Genomic DNA, 24,393 nt, shown 5'->3' with positions numbered 1-24,393 from the left:
GAAAAATTAAAATCAAATCGATATTTTTAGAGTTACAATTCGTACTTACTGCTACAGGGCGACGATAAGCTGTACATAAATCATGGAGATGTTCTGCAGAATATTTATCACTCTTCGAACACTTATACAAATGAAGACGATAAAAATGCTTACACCAATAACATGCAGTACCCCGGTTTATCAAAAAAAGGTTAAAAGGATTTATCATCATTCGCAATAGATTAAAATAATAAAATTAAGAATTTATTTCAGATCTAGATTACATGAGAAACATGGATGATAACAACGTGGAGAAATATGTGCAAGTTAACAGTGTACTGTCGGAAAGTAAACACTGGGTTGTGTTAAATCTCCCAACGGCTTACACGGCATCGAACTGGCCAGTCAGAGTAATTATTCTATTGAAAAACTAGTCATAACGACTGTTAATTTTATAACGTGGACACATACTTTTAGTCACAAGTGTTTTGTATGTCACCTAATCTTTTTTTTAACTCTTTATTTATTCCAAATTCAACATAAATCACATTTCATTTTAACCTAGGTGCTCCAGTAACTTACCAGCCTTAGCTGTTATGATATATATCTGAATGTTTTACAGTGCTCCTGCTTTGACAATTCAGTATATAAACAGGTTTTCCAAACCTGCTTGTCAGCATAACAATTGACATCTTAAAACTAAAAACTAATACTAAATCATATCTAAGTTACCGGGAATTAATCATTGCAATTGAGCATTGCAACGATTTTTGCTTTAAATTATTGGACATTTGTTCTAAAGTATCAACATTCGAAATTCTATGTACCTCGGTAGTAGGGAGGCAACTTCAAAATCATCTTCAGAACTTTATTCTGAATCTTTTGAAGTGGGTTTTTCCTGGTAGTTCAACAACTAGATCATATTGACACAGCGTAAAGCATGGCCGGTCTTAAAACTTGTTTAAATATTAGAAGTTTATTCTTCAGGTAAAGTTTTGATTTCCTGTTTATAAGAGGATACTAACATTATATATGTTTGTTACATTTGGTGATCTTGATGTGATGTGATCTTTAAAAGATAATTTTTGGTCTAGTTCTTATCCAAGATATAAGCTTCAAAAAGGAAGCTCTAGTAATATTATAAGTTGTGTTTTGGAAGCGTTGGGAGAAATCTTACATTTTTGTAAATAAGAAGAGAAAAGATCTAAACTTTTCTGCAGTCTGCTACAAATAACACGAAGACTTCTTCCATTAGCGAAAATGCCCGTGTTATCGGCGAACAAAGATTTGTAGTAACCCTGAGGGAGGGAAGGGAAGTCCAAAGTGAAAATGTTATACAATATAGGCCCAAGAATGCTACCCTGAGGAACTCCTGCTGATTTGAAATTTTGATTGCTTATCTTTTGATAGATTCGCGTATTTCGTCTACTACTTGAAGACTTCATCAGTGCCATGTACTCAACACCACTGAAGAATCCATCTTTTATCTACGATTTATATACTAATCAATAGGTACTAAGCAGGTATCCAACTGCAATGTCACATTTACCTAAACAGGTACCTAAATTTTGTCTCAGGGATTCGAACCCACAATTCTCATTCAGTACACGGGTGCATTGTCAATTGTACCCTTAGATTTTTTCGAAAATTTTCTCACACACACGTCTATTACCGATGATATGTGCTTACTTCTCAGTATGACCTCTCAGTATGTTCAAACTTTCTTATAAATAATTAAATTGACTGCAAAGCCCCTCAACCGTAAATCAAAGTAAAAGTAATTGATGATATTCATCACTACGGCCCGGTGGTTCTCACACACACGTCTCTTACCGATGATATGTGCTAACCTCTCAGTATGTTCAAACTTTCTTACAAACTTGACGGTAAAATCGATCTTTTCTTATGTGGTATTCAGTGTTGGCAAAATCATCAATCAAATGATATTTTTCCGCTCTCATACGCTCTCAATATCACGCGTGATATTGGACCAAATTATCATGCTTGATATTGATTTTACAAGTTCCTTCCTTTGATATTGCGAGACTATCCACAACGTGCAAAAATCAAGCTGAGAGTTGACTCGACACAAAAATGATTCCGTTGCACATCGTTTTCTTAGAAAGAGAAAGTATAGTTTGCTATCCCTTTTTACTCTTACACGAAGGGACTGCTGCCAGCCGTTATGGATGTTTCGGTTGCGTTCGGGTGTAAAGCAAAGCTCATTAAACTCAATCTCACCACAGTTTGGTGAGATTTGCAACTGGTGAGTTTTGTTAGCTTGATATTCCGAGCTGCGATATCACAGCTTGCAAAATCAACAGCAGTTGTTTGCTTGTTGATTTTTGTCTACGAAAATCAAGCGTGATCTTGGGCATTGGTGAGATTTGATTTTTTGATATTTTCCCAACACTTGTGGTATTGCCGCATCGATGCATGTTTTACTTTTCGCGGCTGTCGGATTCAACGCGCCTACGTCTACGGAGCTTACGCAGAAGTGATTCGCAATTCGGTAGAGCTTGCCAAAAGTATTTTGATCTGATGTAGTTTAGAATTTGTTCGGTACGGTCGCGAAATCTTGAAATGATTGATACGTTCTTTAAACTAACTAATTTGATACAAAGCTCAGTAGTAAATAAGTAGAATATCTAGGGAGTAAACCAAAATTAATCAACTTGCCAACATAGGCTATCACATTTATTTAGGTGGTACTCTTTAAATGATAAATAAGCGTTTTTTTTCTCGCTTCGGTTGAGACAACACGGCTTTCGGAATTTGCGCGGTTTTCGTAACTTACATAATTTAGATATTTCGTTCGAAACGGATTTACTTATTAAACAATTTACTACGGATGTATCTACGCGCACACGTCACAGCATTTTTTCCATAACTATCTTGAAACAATACATACGGAATGCAGTGTTAAAGCTGCCAACATAGGCTAGTCCTTCTGCTGCATTGTCAAAGATAGAAGAGCAATTCTCTACAGATTGACGAATTTTTTAATTTTTTTTTAATTTGTCGGCTCCGATTTTGATGAAAATTTGCACAGTTATTCTTTTTTAGTAAAGATGCCAATTTGTGTTATCAGTTCTTCAAATTGAATCACGACTACTTTTCTAACAGGGCCGTGTAAAAATAGTACTAATGAGTTGAAAAATTTATATTGCTGAAACGCTTAGTTCGATTAATTTGGTGTCTTGAGCAAAGTTGTAGATATTATTTTGGCAATAATGTTAAAAATATACACTGTAAAAAATTCGTTTGTTTCAATGAAAAAAAAAATATATTTCTTATTAAAAAAATTAATTTCTCAAAAAGTACATTTTTGAAAATTTTCGTTTTAAGCCTCATTGAAGCTTATAATATTTGCTACAAACTGGTGATGGTAAACTCAAAAACATGTTATGTTAAAAAGTTATGATTTTTTGAAAATTTCACGATTTTTACATTTACATTAAAAACACATGTTTTTCAACCGTGTATATTTTTTCAAGAATTGCATTTTAATTTTGCACAACTTTCTCGAAGACACCAATGCAATCAAGCAAGCCGTTTTTGCAATACATATAGATATGTTTATTTCATTAGTGTTTTTCTTCACAGGCCCTATTGAAAAGTTAGGATTCATTACATCTGATACCATGAAAAGGTATCGTTACTAACAAAACTAAAAAATTCATTTGATGAATATTGAGCTAGAACTAAATAAAAGTGAAATGATGCTCAAACTAGCGATTAATTTTCTTTTTTATTAATTGTCTTCAATTTTGCATAGTTGTATCAGTGATCTTAACGGTAATAAGTCAAATACTCAACACTGTAGTAGTGAACACCAAAAACATCTGTCTGTACCTAATGTAGAAATTATACCTATCGATCTGATACTTAAATGAGTTTGAATGGTGAAAACAAGCAGTTGATCACAAAGATTGCTTTTTACCGCATACATCTTAAAAAGTTATCATAGGAAATAAGTGTAACACCATTTGGTTAAAAGGTAAGCATAACCTTCAGTTGTATTTCAATGAAATCATTTTTAAAGATTATTATTTTTAATTTTTTTAATACAGGAAGCAACATGAGTGAACGAGCATGTTTTATCAGGTGCATTCGGCCGTTCCAGGAAGTCAAGTGCTCGAAAGAGCTGAGGAATATTTCGAATATTACCATCCAGAAATTAAAATCGATTGGATATTCTGAAGCATCAGGATTGAATACTGGTTTTCGCATTTGCACGTCCTGTCGTCTTCGTGTTGATAAACAAGCTTTTTTCATCTCAAACGAGGAACAACATGTTGCCGGAAGCTCAAAGATGCCAACTACAGTTATAGTACCTGTCGTACCGAGCTGTGAAAGCCTTACAACTGTACCATCAATGACATCAGTTACTTCAGTTCAATCGTACCAAGAATTTACTCAACCAGTCAACATCGAGATATTCAACCGAGGCATTGCAGGAATCCAGGTATCACCGATAGACGTGGGAAAACTCAACTACATCCACTACCCCGAAAAGAAGCACCGTGAAATCAACGAAGGTATTAGAAAGAATCTTTTCAACTTCGAGCCTGAGGCTGACGAAGTGAATGAACTCAAAAAAGTTTTAGAAAACATGAAGGAAAAGTTTTCCAATGCATCCACTGCAAGAAGTTAAAAATTATTAATTTTATCGTTATTGCCTTATTCATGGTCAACACAAAAAGTTATGGATCAATTTAATGCTAGTAGATATATTGCAACAGAGGCTAAGTTGATAAAGGAAGGTCATTCGTCAAAAACCGCAAAATATGGCACAGCCTTAAGTGATGAAACAAAATTGGCAGTCATAAATTTTTTTTGAAGATGATGATATAAGCCGGGCAATGCCTGGTCAAAAAGATTATGTGTATGTGCAGAAAGAAGGAAAACGACAAGCCATTCAAAAAAGATTACTAATGATGACTTTGAGAGAAGCTTATAAACGATTCAATGAAATTCACTGCAATGTAAAAATTGGATTCTCTTCATTTGCAAAACTCCGCCCTAAGCAATGTAAACTTTTAACCAGCTCTGGAACCCACAATGTTTGCGTGTGCACAACGCATAAAAACATCAATCTAATTTTACACAGTTTGAAAAAACTTAACCATTTAATGATGTAAAAACGTTCACTGACAGCCTACTTTGTGAAAACAAGACAACATATTGCTATCTACGGTGTTGTGAAGATTGTCCAGACTCTTCCGCATTAGAAAACATTTTATTAAAACAATTAGAGGAAAAATGCATTGATCAGCTTTCATTTGAACAGTGGGTTACCACGGATAGATGTGATTTAGAAACTATTGTAAAGCCTGCAGACGAGTTTGTTTCATTTTTCTGCTTGGAATTGACAAGTTTGATACCACATGATTTCATAAAAACACAGCAATCTAATTTTTTGAAAACTACACGAAATCATTTGCAAGAAGGTGAATTTTTAGTTACTTGCGATTTTTCCGAAAACTACAGCTTTGTGTTACAGGATGAAGTTCAGTCTCATCACTGGAATGTCCAACAAGCTACCATTCATCCATTTGTTATATATTTTAGAGAAAATATGCAAGTTAAACATTTAAGTTTTATTATAATTTCTGAAGAGTTAAGGCATGACTCAGTGGCTGTTAACTTATTTATTTCTAAATGATAAGTTTTTTACGCAGTAACCAAAGTAAAAATATCAACAAGATTTATTTTATGTCCGATGGAGCCGCGTCACAGTACAAGAACCGGAAAAATTTTGCTAGCCTTTGTAAATTTAAATCAAATTATGGAATTGAAGCCGAATGGCATTTCTTTGCAACATCACATGGGAAAGGTCCTTGTGACGCTATTGGAGGTACAATAAAACGTATGGCTACTAGAGCAAGTTTGGTCAAAGAACGTGAACATCCAATAAAAAATGCAAGAGAGCTTTATAATTGGGCAAATAATCGAAAAGAAGAAGAATTAACAAAATTATCATTTTGTTTTGCCACAACAGAGGAATACGAATGTATGGCTTCACACCTCAACGAGCAATATAATAATGCAAAAATAATTCAAGGAACTCAAAAGTTTCATTCTTTCATTCCTGTATCAGAAAATAAAATTAAAGCCAAACGATACTCAAACTGTAATGATAATGATGCCAAAATATTCGATGTATTTAAGAAGTGATGTAAATTATGTATCATTTGTCCATAAGGTTTTCGAATAAAAGAAAAGTAAAAAAGAGCAGATAAATGTATTTTGTGGATTTAAGTTGAGATTTTAAAATAAAAAAAGTAGTCGGGATTCGCTATTACAAATTGTAATAGCGAACCCCGACTACTTTTCCGATAGGGCCTGTGTAGAAAAGCGCTTATAAAATAAACATTTTAATACATTGCAAAAACGGCTTGCTTGATTGCTATGGTGTCTTCGGAAAAGTTGTGCAAAATTAAAATGCAATTCTTGAAAAAATATACACGGTTAAAAAAATGTGTTTTCAATGAAAATGTAAAAATCGTGAAATATTAAAAAAACCATAACTTTTTTGTTTTTGAGTTTACCATCACCAAACTTTGCCAGTTAGTAGCAAACATTATGAGCTTCAATGAGGCTTAAAACGAAAATGTACTTTTTGAGAAATTAACTTTTTTAATAATAAATATAATTTTTTTCATTGATACAAACGAAATTTTTTACAGTGTATATTTTTTACACAATTGCCAAAATAATATCTACAACTTTGCTCTAGACCCCAAATCAATCGAACAAAGCTTTTCGGCAATATATATTTTTAAACTCATTAGTACTATTTTTACACAGGCCCTTTTCAAAAAGTAGTCGTAATTCAATATGAAAAACTGAGAGCACAAAATGGCGCCTTTACTAAAAAGGAACAACTGTGCAAAGTTTCAGCGTAATTGGAAATGATCGGTCAGGATCGATTTGCGAACCTTCGTGGAATGCCTCAGAAGCAAAATTTATTCAAATGGGTCAAGTCTTGAAAACTAAGCTGTCACGCAGCTCCAGCTTGATATCCAATAAAAAAAATACTCATTTGATAACGGTGATGCATACATGCGGGGCATATTGTGAGTGAAAGTAACCTCGGAATGGGCGTGACTCTCCAGACATTCTGAAATGGGTTGCTGGATCTGCAATAGAGCTATCACCTTCTAACTTCCGGACTAAAGCTGTCTACAATGACCATAAATGCGACATTGTAAAGAGAGTTCTTTCATAACAACACTGCCGGCCAGTGGGGGTTAGAGGAAATACACACACACCCATCACTTCCCATACTTACCTGCTTTTACACTCCGACCATCAAATCGTTTTGTTTCATATGTTAATATTTCGTTTTTTAAATCGTTTATTTAATACCAATAAAACGAATATTATAACCTGTTAAATCACTCACCTAATCAAGTATCCTGAGCAAAAACTTCCACATGTCAAGTGAAATCAAAATAGTCATATACTATATTTTCATCATGTATGTATGTTACACTCACAACTTTTACTGCGTACGTACTACACAATTTATTTCTCCAGTGGCTGAAAGTCACTCTAATACTCCGTACAGACTATGGCTTATATCATGTAATATAGGCTGTCTTGCAATGAGCTCTCATACATCTAGTTTTCACTGGAAATCCTATGTATGAGTGCTCATTACAAGACAGCCTATATTATATGATATAAGCCATTGTCAGTCCGGGGTATAATAAAGAAAAAAAAATATTTCTAAATTTTATCAATCATCACACTAAAAAACTATCATAAATGAAATGTCATAGCAAGATAGCTTATGTAACGTAATATCAACTTTAGACTGAATAACATAGAATTTATAAATTCAGCCTCTTTTGGGAAAACATGATCAACGGAAAACAAACCAAAGAAAAAAAAAAGTTAGGACTTTTCCGTCTGTCATCTCAGTATGATAACATTAAAATTAACAAGTATAAACTTGTCGTTTGAGAGTTCAACTTTCACTGGCGTTAATTAACTCATGTTTTGTAGCAAGAATTAATTCGTTAATCTCTTTGATAAATTCAAGTATAAATGGTCTACAAAATCTAATACCTTGAAGCATAGGATTAAACCATATAATTTCCTTTCGATCGTTGTGCATGAACAACTGAATTGTTAACGAACATATTGTCTGAATCATCCTGACATTCTTCTGATAGTTTCTGAATATTTGGATATTACAAATATCCAGTTTATCCGTCCAATACATAGAAAAAAAACAGTTCTGTAGAATCTAGATCGTTGCAATCCATATACTCTATACAGTCCTGCATCAATTATTTCGACGATTCGTTCCACTGTATTTACCATCAGCGTCTGGAGCTTCACTCTTATTTTCGATGCACTCTCTTCGATGAATTCACTAGAAGGGGCACATATTCATATACATTGAATTAAACCCATGCGTAGGTATATTTATAAATCGTCATAACGTAGGTACTTACATAAAAATGAAACATATGCGCAGGCAGCTACTACTGTTATCAAACAGCAAACTTCATATTATTTATGCTAACATAGGATCGTAGTAACATAATTTTAAAATATTTTGACTTCTTTCAAGCCTTTTAAAATGTTGGTCCTGAAATATTGAAAAAATGTTTTTTAACAACATATTTTGATAGTACCAGCCAAGTAAAATCCTAACATTAGCTAAACAATCGATGTAAATTGTTGTCCCCCATGAGCTTGCTTGATCAATTTGAAATCTCCCATAGTGACCGAAAATTTTCAAATCGCTTTATTTTTCAATCTGCCAAGTTGGGGCAGGTAATTCCTTCAGTACTTGTTAGGGCAAACTCCAAACTTGGCTCAGAGCTAAAAATTAGCCTGGGAATATGCGAGAATCGAAGGTTTACGGCCAACAAAGCTAAAATTAGTTAATTTAAAAATGTTATGTTCATTTACATAATTTTTAAATATATTTCTTTATATCAAATTTCATAATTGTTTTTATTTTCGAATAACTTATAATATAACCTTTCCTAAGATGTGTAGTAATCTGGTAGTTATTTAGGAAATAGTGGTTAATTGAACAGTAGCGTGATTTTGCGGTAAAAATCGCACTTTCCCTATTTTTTTCACTTTGACATTCGATGTCTCAGAAACTACAACTTCTTGAAGTTTTGAGCTTATCTAGAAGTGTTTACTATCTACAAAAAATTACGAGAAAAGGATTAATGAAAGTCGATTTTTTTATGTGTTCTCCGCCGGACATCTTATAATTTTTCGGTCCATTTCATGTTTGTCAATCTACTATCAAATATACTTACTTAAGCATCTCCGTGTGTTTATTATTCTCGTTCATATGCATTATTGAGGATTGAACTGAGTAACTTTTGAATAACATTTAACATATTATTGATTTTGAACAAATCTTTTTTTGATGGATTCTATAATTTTAGGCACTCCAAAAATATATGTTTGCATCTCAAATCAACAACAAACCTTCTGGGAAGTAAAGGGTTAAGGAACAAAGTGTGAAAAGTTGTGGCATATTTTGCACAGCACATTTACGAGAGTTCACGAACTAAAACCATCAACAAACCATGAAATTAACTTACTCAGTTGCCCCGTAACGTGGGTAGATCACCTTTTCGTGGTACGTTACGGGATGTAAGATCTACCACCGAAGCCTACTTACTCAGTTAATAATCAGGCAAAAGCGTAGTAAAATTATTTAAATTATACAGGCCGGACTCGATTATCCGGAGGCTCGATTAACCGGAGGCTCGATTATCCGGGGCTCGATTATCCGGAGAAAATGGCTCGATTATCCGGAGAAAATGGCTCGATTATCCGGAGTCATATTTTTTTACCTATCTTGCAAATTATTTTTCATAAACCGCTTGGAAAACCGACTTTCGATCCGAGGACGAGTAACATACATCGTTCGACTCAGTCTGACAAGATCGGGAAATGACTATATTTAAGTGTTTGTTTGCCTTTGTTACAAAATCCGGCGTTAAGGGGTTTTGGATTACCTTTGACCTGAAAGGAATCAAACGTATCATGTGCCACAACAACATACAAAAACTGAATCCCATGATGTTCCGTTCACTAATCACGTCACGTTTCAGGGGGGGGGGGGGGGAATGGCAACTGAACAAATTTTTTGAAGATCCGTAAAAAAAATGTACCAAAGGGCCTTTAACCCTCCGTTACTCGCGCTGTTGTACTTTGTACAACACACATAAGTTTTCCATTGCCATTTTGTTGCTGAGTTACCAATCGATCTGAAACCAACGAGTATTCCTCAAAAAACTTGTTTTGATCTAAACAAGCTAAACTTTGATTACAGTAAACACCTAAAAAATGCGGATAATAGGGAATATGTAAATGGAAACCGGGAAAACTGTGACCATACTACGTGGGATTGGACTTAATTGATTACAACATGGAATATAACAAGATTCAGACAAGATAGAAAGATACTGTCTCTGACAAAGTTGTTTAGGAGATCATAGCCTTGTCGCTGGCGGACAGTATTTCAGAATTTTCTCACTACGTAGCGCTAGTATACATGTGAAATTCTCGCATGTGATATATCTCGAGATCCTGACCAGATAAAAAGTTACTGTCTTTCACAAAGTTTTTCAGGAGATCAAAGCCTATTGCTTGGTGCTCAATAGTTCAGAATTTACTCACTACGCGACGCTAGTATACACGTGAAATTCTCATATAAAATATCTCGAGTTCCCAACCAGATAGAAAGGTACTGTCTTCGGCATAGTTGTTCAGGATGTCAAGGCTTTTTCGCAGGTGGACAGTAGTTCAGAGTTTTCTCACTTTGTGGTGCTACTATAGATGTGAAACTCTTGCATATAAAATATCTCTAGATCCTGACCAGATAGAAAGTAAATGTATTCGGCAAAGTTTTTCAGGAAGTCAAGATCTTTTTGTTGGGTGACAATAGTTTAGAATTTTCTCACTATGCGGTGCTAGTATATACGTGCCTTTCTCCCATATTCAATAGATCGAGATCTTGATCAGCTAGAAAGTTGCTGTCTTCGGCAAAGTTGTTTAGGGGGTCAAGACTTTTTGGCTGATAAATAGTAGTTAATAATTTTCTCACTACGTGGCGTTATTATACATGTACACTTCTCGCATATGCTATATCTCGAGACTCTGATCAGATAGATAGTTGTTCAGGAGGTCAAGGTCTTTTGGCTGGTGGACAGTAGTTCAGAATTTTCTCACTTCATGATGCTAGTATACGTGTGAAATTCTCGCATATAAAATATCTCACGTTCTAGACCAGATAGAAAGTTACTGTCTTGAACAAAGTTGTTCAGGAGTTTAAAGAGTTTAAGTTTATGAGAAAATTCTAAACTATTGTTCACCAGTCAAAAGACTTTGACCTCCTGAATAACTTTGTTGCAGACAGTAACTTTCTATCTGATTAGGATCTCGAGATATAGCATATGCGAGAAGTGTACATCTATGCCACGTGGTGAGAAAATTCTTAACTACTGTTTACCAGCCAAAAATGCTTTGACCTCCTGAACAACTTTGTCGAAGACAATAACTTTCTATCTGGTCAGGATCTCGAAACAAATCACATGCGAGAATTTCACGTGTATTCAAGCGCTACGTAGTGAGAAAATTTTGAACTACTGTCCACTGAAGAAATCTATCTGATCAGAATCTCGAGATATTTTACATGCGAGAATTTCGCGTGTATAAAAGCGCCACGTAGTGTGAAAATTCTGAACTATTGTGAACCTAACAATAGGCATTGACCTCATGAACAACTTTTTGGAATACAGTAATTTTCTACCTGTTCAGAATCTCGAGCTTAGCATACGCGAGAATTGTACACGTTTACTAGCGCCATGTGGTGAAACATTTCTAGGCTACTGTCCACCAGCCAAAAAATCTTGTATATGCGAGAATTGCATGCGTATACTAGCACCGAGTAGGGAGAAAATTCTGAACAACTGTCCACCAACGAAAAGATCTTGACTTCCTGAAAATTTTGCCAAAGACATTTATTCTTTATCTCGTCAGGATCTAGTGATGTATCACATGCGAGAACTTAACATGTATACGAGCACTACCTAGTGAGAAGATTTTGAACTACTGTTAATCAGCAAAAAAGCTATGATCTCCTGAACAGCTTTGCCTAAGACAGTAACTTTCTATCTGGTCAGGATCTCGAGATATTTTATATGAGAATTTCACGTTTATACTAGCGGCGTATAGTGGGAAAATTCTGAATTACTGTCCACCAGCCAAAACTACTTGACACCCTGAACAAGTTTGCCGAAGACAGTAACTTCTATCTGCTCAGGATCTCGAGCTATTGTATATGCGAAAAATGCATTTATATACTAGAGCCACGTAGTGAGAATTTTCTAAACTACTCCACCAACGAAAAGATCTGGACTTCCTGAAAAACTTTGCGCCGTACAAAGTACAACGAGCGAGTACTCGTGTTATAAAAGTTGGCGCTAGTAACGGAGGGTTAAAGGGGGGTTTCGTGAGAATTGATCTTTTGATCATACCTGAAAATTTATATCAATTTTCTTATCTTATTTTGTAGTTCAATTCATTTATTCATCATTTCAGTAAAAACAGTAGTTCATCAGTAAAGTGATTCAGTAAAAACAAAGATAATTGCAAATTTGATCAAACATCAATCCTTATTGACTATTTTATCAAGAATATTTCCCCTGATTTCACGAAGTAAAAACTGCCGTTCCACCGGCAATTGGTTTTCCTCAGCCCATGTGATGATAGTGTCAATACTGTTCAGCGCTGATTGATCTGGAACTGGTTCGTACTCCTCATCTTGGTTGTCATCTGCTGTAGAAATGTTTGCAGTTTCATCCAGAGTGGTGTTCGTCACGCTTTCTCCTTCATAAAAATGTGAATCATGGTTAAGAACAGACTATGTCAGCATCAGACATGACATCGAAGTCCGCATTCTCGTCTTCATTTTCGCCAGCAGCCGCTTTATCAGCAACCATCAGTTGAATTGTTACACTATCATCCCTAGAGCACTGAAACTAATATTTGCAATGTTAACATTTCAAAAATATTAATAGAAAATGGTGCGTCAAGTTAGGAACCGCGTCGTGATTTTTAGTCAAGCTCAACTTTGTCTCTACACACTCGTGAGAGTCGCTACGATTTTTGTCAAGTTGAGGGGTCCCATGGCGTAATTGGCTACACGTTCGCTTCTCAAGTGGATGGTCCATGGGTTCAATTCCATTGATCTTCTTATCGAATTTTGATGTATTTTAATGTGCCTCATGATAGGTTATTATCCAAGTATGTTTCTGGTCACTTTCCCGGGGCACCTGGAACTTGTCCGGAAGTGGCCAATATGGTCCAAGGTACTTAATTTTTTCCACCATTGATCTGGTTATCGAATTTTGATATAATCTGATGTGTCGCATGATAGGTTATCATTCAAGTCTGGTTCTGGTCACTTTTCCGGAGGCACCCGGAACTTGCCCGAAAGTGGCCAATATGGTCCAAGGTACTTAATTTTTGCCATCATTGATCTTGATATCAAATTTTGATTTAATTTGTGTTTCGCTTAATGGGTCTTGTTCCTTTCAAGTCAAATTTAGCCTCATGGCCCATAAACGCCGGAACTTGTTCCGGCCATATCTACAAAACCAGTGGTCCGATTCCATAATCCTTCAATAGCGTTCAATGGGACCACTAAAAGCATTAAATGAGACCACATAAGACCGAAAAAAAATTTTTTTTTTTCATGGCTCGATTATCCGGAGGGCTCGATTATCCGGAGTGAAATTTTTTTCAAGACTCCGGATAATCGAGTCCGCCCTGTAACTTGTTATGATCAATACTTTTACTCTAACGTCTTAGCGTATGCGTCAAGCGGCCATATTTTTAAATGAGACTTGATGAAACTCCTCAAATTCACTGAAGGATTTAAAATACTCTTACCTTTCGGGTTTAGGTAGCTCCTCACTCTCGTTTTATCCCCTTTTGCTCACAAACTGTGAGGCTCGGTAGAATGATTTGTGAGTAGCAATTTTACTCCTTATAAAAATGCTACGCTCGGCTCCATTCAGCCTGGTCACAACATAGGTGGAATATAACGCTATTTCAAAGTTGAAGCATGCTCCATTAATGTTCAAACATTTAAAGTATATCTTGCCGTTCAGAATATGAAGCTTTTCTCAATATGGTGCTTGCTGATAAAACGTAAAATGAAAAAGTTACTGGTTTTTTGTGTGTCCATTGTATTAAATGAACAGTCTTTATATCCTCATCATGATAACCTCGGTTCGTTTTTTCCAGTACAGTGCAATCGATTTTCTGGGAACTAATGTGGCAGTGGCAGGACGAACCGGTGTAGCCCTTTATTCGTTTAACAGTCGTAAGTGGAAGCTATTTGGAAACGAAACCCAGGAGAAAGATTTCGTCGTTACCGGTGGACTCTTGTGGTGGAATGAGTTTGTCATAATGGGTGAGTACCTATACGAAGGTTTTCAGATTCGTTCTTGTACGAAGCAACGTAGCCATGTAGTTGAGTTATGAGGGCTAGGTTTTCTCAATGGTCTCATGCATAGATAATGTACCAGAACCTGGACGGACAGTTGAGCCTACCCAGTGAATCCAAACACATAAAACAACCAAAGATAAAGGCAAAGCACTTGCTGCTTCTACCACGATAAGCGCTCTCTGTAACATAGCTTGATCGGAGTTGTAGAAGGAGAATGATATATTGATTGTCTGCTTTGTTGCAATATACACGGGGACATAGGTTGATCGGAATCAAGAAAAGACATAAAAAATCTCATTAACACACGTGTATCATCTTCGGCGTTACTTCGTGAAGCAGTTTGCCAACAATTTGATCGTTTCCAACTACCGGCCCTAGCGAGCTATATTGCAAAGTAGGTTTTCATGACGAAAAGGGGTAAGATTATTGCTTCCCATTTCTGACATAGCGTTATCGTTTGGCTCGTTTATCACTTGTAATTTAGTCATTTTGAGATTTGAGACCCATACCCAAAAGACGAAAATGTTGCGAAAAATGCAACATGGACACGGGTAGGGTAGGTGCTGCTACTGCAATGAGCTGGATTACCGAGGTGAAGCAATCACTCACACAACCACTGTACGATACACGCAAGTACACGCAAGTAGTGACGTCACTACTTGCGTTTACGTTGATTTTTTGGTTTACTTATACAACCCTATTTCACGATCTGCGCCACCTCTCTCTGTACCTCATTGCTGCTACTGTACCTTTCGACCAATGACAGTAATTGAGGGTTGCTCCCATCCAGAGTTATGTAATTTGACTATATGTTTAGTATTACTTCTGCGTGAAGTCAACGATTTACATAGTTGAAGATGCTAATTTCAAATAACAGACTAAACTAAAGTGGAAATTTTTATACGATAGATGAGGAGATGAAAGTATAGCATTGATAGTTCCGTTTAGAGTACGGCACTAACAACTGGAGTGCGGTAAAAATCGGTAGAATTGTTTCAAACACATTGTTGGTACATGAGCCGGTCGGTGATCATCTCTTTTTGCCAGTGGTGGCGGGGGGGGGGGGGGGACACCCCTCACCATTCCTCTCTAAAGGGGGAGTTTGGTAAAGAGAGATGATAAAACTGATTTGTACCTTCCTAAAAGTTGTCTAGCTCGCTTTCTACTTCTATATGCAATTTTTGCACTGTCGTACTCTAATCGGAACTATCAATTCTATACTTTCATCTCCTCATCTATCGTATAAAAATTACTGCTTTAGTTTAGTGTGTTATTTGAAATTAGCATCTTCAACTATGTAAATCGTTGACTTCACGCAGAAGTAATACTAAACATATAGTCAAAGTACATAACTCTGGTTGGGAGCATACCATCAATTCTTGTCATTGGTCGAAAGGTACAGTAGCAGCAACAATCAATACAAAACTAACGATTTTAAATTGGCTCACTACTTGAGAAGCCTATTGGTCCCAAGCAAATCGATTGACGTACCTCATTCTAGTCAAAATTCTAGTACTACACAATGTTTGTTTTGATTCGCTATGAAATTTTGACAGATAAAATGAGAGGTTATTGTATTTTCCTATGTTTCGAGGGGTGAATCGACTATCTTGGGACCGAAGATAGTACCAGAGCTGAGCCAAAAAGTTGAGCACGTTTCATCGGGACCTACTAGTTTTAGAGTTACCTCTATGGTAGCAGCACCTACCCCACCCGTTTCCCCTCGAGATCGTCAAGTCGACGATGACAGGAGCCCATACCGTGGTAGAGGTAACAATAGCTGCAATTTCAAAACCTACGACTGGATGCCTTCCTTCAGATAACAACTGGAGTGCGGTAAAAATCGGTAGGACTGTTTCAAACACATCGTTGGTACATGAGCGGGTTGGTGATCATCTCTTTTTGCCAGTGGTGGCGGGGGGTGGGGTTTAGGGGGGTTGTGATACCCCTCACCATCCCTCTCCAAAGAGGGAGTTTGGTAAAGAGAGATGATAAAACCAGGCCAGTGACAAGGCCTATACCAACAGCAGCGTTTGACAGTATGCAGCATGTCCCGGGCTCAAATCATTTATTTTGCTGTGCTGGGCCCGCTGTCACGGTATAACATGTGGCCTACGCGCCTGCCACTGGGCTGGATAAAACTGATTTGTACCTTCCTAAAAGTTGTCTAGCTCGCTTTCTTTTTTATTCTTTTATTTATTTATTCGTCAATCAATCAAATCGTAGACTTTGACGAGGCTCAGTAGCTCAGTGGTTACCGTTTCTGCTTACTGAGCAGAAGATCGGGAGTTCAATCCCAGGCCCGTCCCCTTCCTTGCAATTTTTCACTTTGCCTTATTCTCAAGCATGGGAAAAATCGATTCATTTTGCATTTACTACTCACTCACACGCATACAACATCAGAAACGAACAGCAGCTTGTGCGAGCCGCACTGATTTCGTTCGTATTCGCATTGCTTCTATTTTCTTCGATGAACGCGGAATTGAGCAAAGCAGACAGCTGAGCGTAACATGAATGATTCTGAGTGTAGTAGTGTGGATGATTCCTCTCTTATTTTTTTTCCCTGCTGAGCCTTTAGCAGAAAGAATCACTTTTTATTTTCTAGCTTAAAACATACATTGACACATTTAAATTGCTGTTAATATGGAGAAAATGGTTATACTGTGACACATAAACATAAGCGTCAAGCAAATACCGTAAAACTGCTGTGGCCAATTCAACTGATTTAAATCAATGAGCCAAAAACTATCTGACTCGGCTATTTAAATCGTTAGCATTCGGATCTTAAGCATTCAATCTGGTTCTTCCTCGGTAGAGAAAATTTTTCGGTTGTCTTTCAGTTTATCCTTCTTTCCTTCTACTGCTGTTAGTTCTGAGTCGACCTGCAGAGTCACTTGGTTGGAAGAATTTACACTCGTTCGGCAATCGGTTTGTAGGTGAGGATGGCTATTTTGATTCTGTGGCACTCACGCGAGTGAATGAATTTTCCCATGCTTGTTTATTCTATACCCACTAGATTTTAATGAAAACAAATTCTTCTTTAACACCGATCGCATCACTTACCACAGTGTGGGTCCTGATCTAAAAATAGAAATTGGAAGAGTGCGCGCGTGTGTGTGTGTGTGTGTGTGTGTGTGTGTTTGTGTATTATAATCGCTCTACCAAAAAACGATCCCTGCGTGTGCGTGCAACCTTTTCCCACATCCAACATCCCAGTGATTTCTCGTGGAAGCGCAGAGGATTTTCTCGGTTTCCTTCACAGCGAGTACCACGTCAACACATTCCTTCCCATTCCCTAGTTGACCTGCATTCGGACACGGCCGGCGCTTGTATTGCTAAATATTAGATCTCCAGTTCTTACACATTGAGGATGAATGTTAGTCCCAAACATCATCTGTTGGTTCTCTGTGTAATTGCAGCTGATCTGGTAATAACAGAGCAGCAACCGTGGGCGGTCAATCTGATTCTGATCAATCAAATCGTAGACTACATATTAACATTAGGACTTATGTTCTATTACTTCGCAGAGTTCTGAAATATATTTTTAATTCTGTTGAGGGCATATTTAGGTCAATCATTTCACAATGATGATTATAAACAGTCATCATCTGATTTACAGGTCCAAATTTAGCGTAATTGGTCCGATGGCGATCTACTGCGAACAACTGTCGATTGCGCAATTGTCGGGAAGGTGCATACAAATTTAACCTTGACAATAGATCAGCTGAGTCAATGCGTTGCGAAATGATATTGTTAAATAAAGAAATCTTTGCGTAATCCCGACGTTCTTTCAATGTTTGAATGCTGATCAGCAAGCAACGTGCTTCATATGACGGGAGAGGAAAAGCCGTCCAACCTAACTTACGTAGTGCATATAATAAAAATTGCTTTTGGATTGACTCTATTCGTTCTTCATGCTTTTTCATATAGGGTGACCAAACAACGCTACAATATTCTAAAATTGACCACACACAAGCAACGTAAAGTGATTTTATTGTATAAGGATCTTTAAAGTGGATACCGAAACGTTTTATAAAATTAAGCATATTGCCTGCTCTATGTATTATTGTGTTATAATGGTTCACAAATGTCAATTTAGAATCTAGAATAACACCTAAATCTCTTACATTTTCACATTTTTGAACATTTTCATTACCTAATGTAATACAAAGATTTTGTTTGTTTAGTTTTCTACTGTACGTTATAAGATTACATTTTTAATATTTAGTTTCAATAAACTTTTACTACACTATCTGTAAAAACATGTATTTCATTCTGAAACACATTCATATCGTTATCGCTTCCTATTTCTAAAAATAGGTTCTTGTCATCAGCGTATATAAGCACCCTGATATTTTTTTAAAATAAGAGAGACGTCATTAATGTACAAAATAAAAAGAAGGGGACCTAGGTGCGAGCCCTGGGGAACCCCGGACGGGACATGAATTGGCTTAGATGTTTTCTCGTTGAATGTTACAATTTGCTGGCGATCAACTAAATACGATTTAATCCAGGTGAGGAGCTCAATCTCAATTGGGTTCTTTAATTTTGAAAAATGTATCGTTTTTTATACATCATCTGAAAGAGCTTCGTTTTCTGAGTACAGCGATATTTTTTTCGAACCCACACACTTTCATCTAGATTTTTAAATTAACATTTAAAGCAAGATAACAACTTCACTGTTTGATGCTAAACTAACAAACTGACAGCTCGATCCCATACAAAGTGACACCGAGGGGCGCAAATAAGGTGATTTTTGCAAATGTAATCGTACTTATTTAAAATAGTTCCAGTGTACCAAAATTGAGGAAAATTTGGGTTTGGGTTACATTTTTAATGCAGATTACGAATATGCATTTACCTCAATACCCTTAAAGAACCCAATTCCCATTTTTTCTAATTTAAACATCAGCATTGGGATATCAATTCTGTCAAACGCTTTGCTGAAGTCTGTATATAGAGCTTCTACTTGGTTACCTCTGTCCATTGCATTTAAAACGAAGTCCACTAATTCCAAAAGGTTTGTATTGGTTAAACGGCCTTTAAAAAAGCCGTGTTGTGCACTAGTTACAGGGCTGTTACAACAGGCGCGGATTTCGCGAATTTCGCGGATCTCGCGATTTTCGCGGATTTGTCGCGGATTTGAACTTTCAGTCGCGAAAATCGCGGATACATTAAATGATGTCGCGAAAATCGCGAAGAGACTGATGTGCTGTCACAAAAAATGTGGAATTCATTTGCTGTCATCATGTTTGTTCATTAGGCTCTCAATTTTTACCCGTTTCGAACCAAACACGCTGCAAATAATCGAGAAATGATCTCAATTCCATAAGTCACACCGGATTTACACGGAAATTTCCTGAGGTCTGTGCAATGTGAGACATTTTCCTTTTTTTACAATATGAACATAGTATTTTTCGTTGTCAAATCATAAACGAATCGTATATATGGGAGTAATTTTTGCATGTATACCGGATATTCTAGGTTCTCCAAATCGTCCTGGAGTTCAGGTGATTTGTTCTACTATATCAACCTAGACTCCAATAGTTTCTGTAGTATCGAAATATGTCCAAACAGATTCAAAGTGTCTATGTGGATTGTACCCGACCTATTGCTTCGTATACAAGATGATCTGAAATCATTCTGGAGATCAGATTATTTTTCTATTAGATCACCTAAGACTAATTCAATGTCTGTAGTATCGAAATATGCCCAAACAAATTTGCAGTGTCTATGTCGATCATGCCAATCTATTTCCGTGTATGCCAAATGTTCTAGGATTTCCAAGTCGATATTTCGATAACACAGATATTATCATAGTCTTTGTTTATTTAGTAAAACCAATCATCTGAACTGCTGGACGAATTGGAGAACCTAGATCATCTGGTATACGTGGAAATAATTTAACATTATCTGTATAGACACCATGAAGCTGTTTGGACATATTTCGATACTATAGACTTTATCCCAGTCATGGTTGATCTTGTAGAATAAATCATCTGAACTCCAGAACAATTTGGAGAACTTAAAACATCTGCTATACATGACAATAGTTCATGCATGATCCACATAAACACTGTGCATCTGTCTGGAAATCTTTCAATACTAGAGACATTGTCCTAATCTCGGTTGAACTAGTAGATAAAATTATCTGCACTCCAGGACGATTTGAAGAACCTTGAACATCTGGATTACTCGGAAATAGATCATGCATGATCCACATAGACACTTTGAATCTGATTGGAGATTTTTCGATATTACAGACATTATTGCAGTCTTGGTTGATCTAGTAGAACAAATCAGCTAATGTCCTCACGGAGAACAAACTAAAGCAGACGCAATTATTTTTCCGGTCAAAATAACAATATTGTTCAATTGTTTTAGAGATAACCCGAAACTATAGTTGATTTGACTATATATAGAGGGCAACAACTATAGTCCATAGTTGGCTCCTCGGTTGGCTCAACTATATTTTTCAATAGATGAACAAACGTCAAACTTCAAAATACAACTATGCTTTAGTTGATTCAAGAAAACTATTGTTAGCGAAATTTTACAATGTTTATTAAACGAACTGCTCTTCATTATCGACATATTAAGGAAGTTTGTTTTGCTTCTTTATCGATCTCAAAAACACAACTGCAAAATCATAAAAAAGGTGAACAAGAACATTCATCTAAATTTGAACCGTGTTCATCTGCGTGAGAGCCAGCTATCTTATCGCCTGCTCTACGCATCACAAGTTAAAACTATGTGGATTTATGATAATCACTTGAAACCAAATTATATAACTTAATTACATTTGACGGTTGTTATAATTCTTATTGTTATATTTGTTATATATTATTATTATTATAATTGTTAATCTATAAGGTAGATATGATTGAGTTGACGGTCAAATTAATGTTGGAATAACTATAGGTTTCTTTCAAACAACAATATTTTTCCATGTGAAAGTAACTATTAGGATTGTTATCTTAACTTAACGAATTTGTTCTCCGTGCTGGACGATTTGGAAAACCTATAATTTCGTGACCAACAAGTGTGACTTATGAAACTCTGGTAATTTCTCGATTATGTGCAGGGTGTTTGGTTTGAATCGGTAAAAAGTGAGAAAACTAGAGCCAAATTAACTGAAATATTTAGGACAGAAAAATACGTCAGAGACGCAAAGGTAAACTTTCAAAAAAATTTGCATTTCAAATGAAAATGAATTATTTATTTTTTAAATCTTGGCCGGTATTATTCAATAGAATCTCATAATGTAAGGGTATTTTATTATGTTCATTTATTACTATGAATTTATACTATACATAAATAACTGAAGATGATACAATGTTATTTTTTTTAATTTTAAAGGTTACAAACGATACTCTTTTAGCTCAGTCGGTAAAGGCACAGGTACAAAGCAAGTACATGCTGGAGGCAACTGATTCCCGTCCGGTCTATTAATTTTTCGAGTTGGAAAATGTCTCTACTTTCTAGGGCATAGGATGGTACAGGCATAGGAAGCTCTCAATTAAAATGTGAAAGTATTTGAAAGTTGAGAGCAGGCAAAAATCTAATATGCTATAAGCAATAAGCTTGAAATGCCATGTAGTAGTTGCAAATGCTATTTTTAGTCAATGAAAACTGTTTTTTTTTTTGTCGCGGATTAATATTTGCAGTCGCGGATTTCTTTTGAGAAATCGCGGATTTCGCGGATCATATTTAGAAAATCTTGTAACAGCCCTGTAGTTATTCTTTGTTTTATTTGGCCAAAAATGTTTTTATTTATAATTGATTCGAAGAGTTTTGGAATGCACGAAATGATAGAAATCCCACGATAATTTCGAATATCGGATTTTTTACCTGATTTATATATGGGTATTAAGTAAGATTTTTTCCATTCCTTCGGGAATATACCGGATTCAAGCGACATATTAAACAGCCAGAATAAAGGGGTTGTGAGTTCAGTTGCTAAGTTTTTCATAAAAAATAGGTGGGATTCCATCTGGTCCTGAACCTTTCGTGGCGTCCAAATCTCGTAGGCCATTCCAAATATCATGAAGCGTAATGTTAGTAACGCCAACAGTAGTTGAAAAGTCAGGAAAATAAGAAAAATATTCATAATCACGATCATTATCTGAAAATTTCGTGTAAGTTTCTTGAAAAAAAGTGGCGAAAAGATTACATATATCATCAGAATTATTACCTTCCTTTTCATCCAATGTCATTTTTGATGGAAAGCTGCAGGATTTCATTTTAGTTTTGATGTAATTGAAGAAGTTTCTTGGACTTGATTTAATTTAATTCTCAATTTTTATGTCATACTCAGACAGTGCCAAAGAAATTGCATCATTAAGTTGATCACAAATACTTAAATACTTTTCGAGATCATCACGATTTTTATGTTTTCTGTATATTTTGTGAGCTTTTTGTTTACGATTTTTCAAGTTAATGATATGATTATTGAACCAAACCGGATATTTGGAGGAATAATTGCGTCGTCTTCTTTTTAATGGAATTTCCTCGTGAATTACGTCAAACAAAATTTCATAAAAAACCTCCACTGCACATTCAACATTTACCTGATCCTTCAAAATGGTTTTCCAATTTAGTCCATTGAATTTATTTTTAATATTATCATAATTAGCATTTTTGTAGTCGAACACATTTTCATACTCACTGTCGTTGGGGTGTTGACTGTCATGAACAAATATGGAATACTTGATTGCTGTGTGAAATGCTTCATTCTTCCATAAAGGAGAAATAGATTTACTTACTCAGAAATCTTCATGTATATTCGTTAACAAGAAATCTTGGAAACAATTCTGTTGGTTTCTTACATGGTTTATTTGGTTTAATCCTAAAAACGCCATTTTTTCAAAAATAAATTGTAATGATTCGTTTTTACCAATGACTGGGAGAAGAAATCTCTCTTTATCTGAATCAGGAATAAAATCAGCATTGCGTTGATTGAAATCTCCATAAATATGAATTTTGAATTCAGGGGGAAATTGAAATACGATTTCGTCAGCTATTTGGAAAAAGGTTCATACGAGAACTTACAAGCGTAGTCTGGTGGAAAATAGACTGTGGCAAAAATATGAGTTTCACCAGCTATATTTGTCTTTACCCACACATGCTCAAATTCTTTTACTTTCGATGAGACAATAAGCTCTGCAATAAATTTTGAAGAAATAGCAATAAGAACTCCACCACCTGACATTCTTTGGGTTTCGAATAAGTCACGATCATCTCTGAAAACATTATAATCATTTCCAAAAGTTTCCTCACTTTTAATGTTCTCGTTCCAACTAGTTTCAGTGCCCAAAATAACTGAAAAAGAGAAACTCAGTATATTTTTATAAATTTCATTCATTTTTGTTGCGCTTTTCATTCTGACAATATATCACAATTTCCGTAGAATGTGTTTCAGATGAAATTGTTTGTTTGCTTAAAATATTATTAAAAATATCGGATTCATTACCAGTCACATCCGGTTCGTCACAGTCTGCCTCTGAAAAATGCGTCAGGTCCATCTCCTGCGAAACGTCGTGATAATCGTCTATTTCATTCTCAGCCGCATCCGGTACGTCACAGACTACTTCTGAAGAGAGCATCAGGTTAAGCAGAAGCACATTTTCTTCCTCCAAAGGGTGCGTCAATTGCGTTGAAAACACGAGTGCCTGCATGAGCACGCCTCATAGACGAGTGCACGGATGGATTTGAGTTCACTCACTCGACAAAAAGTGACACAACAGTGGGGCCCTGTTTACTAAAAATGAACACATGAATAATGCATTTGAAAATGGATTATCAATTTTTCTCAACAACTTGCAAGGTCCTTTTCACGAGAACTGAAGTATGCTTACGTAAGCCAAGAGCACTATCGGGAAGGGGAGAATTTCTCCTGCCCG

At 36.0% G+C, this 24,393-nt stretch overlaps 1 protein-coding gene across 2 annotated transcripts in view; it reads left to right on the top strand.

Annotated features, from left to right (window-relative positions):
* Positions 1-24,393, top strand: part of Rich (Guanine nucleotide exchange factor subunit Rich) — a 62,732-nt gene that overhangs the window by 25,087 nt on the left and 13,252 nt on the right. For both annotated transcript variants that reach the window (XM_065237891.1, XM_065237892.1), the window contains 3 exons: positions 31-190; positions 253-389; positions 14,287-14,455. In XM_065237891.1, coding sequence (XP_065093963.1) covers positions 31-190; positions 253-389; positions 14,287-14,455 — 466 coding nt within the window. The remainder of the gene's footprint in view (positions 1-30; positions 191-252; positions 390-14,286; positions 14,456-24,393) is intronic.

The sequence above is a fragment of the Ochlerotatus camptorhynchus genome, unplaced genomic scaffold, assembly GCF_037179485.1.
Source record: "Ochlerotatus camptorhynchus isolate MF236.1 unplaced genomic scaffold, CSIRO-AGI_Acam_v1.1 ptg000657l, whole genome shotgun sequence".
NCBI lineage: Eukaryota > Metazoa > Arthropoda > Insecta > Diptera > Culicidae > Ochlerotatus > Ochlerotatus camptorhynchus.
Note: the sequence above shows the minus strand (reverse complement) of the source record. Positions and strands in the feature narration are given on the sequence as shown.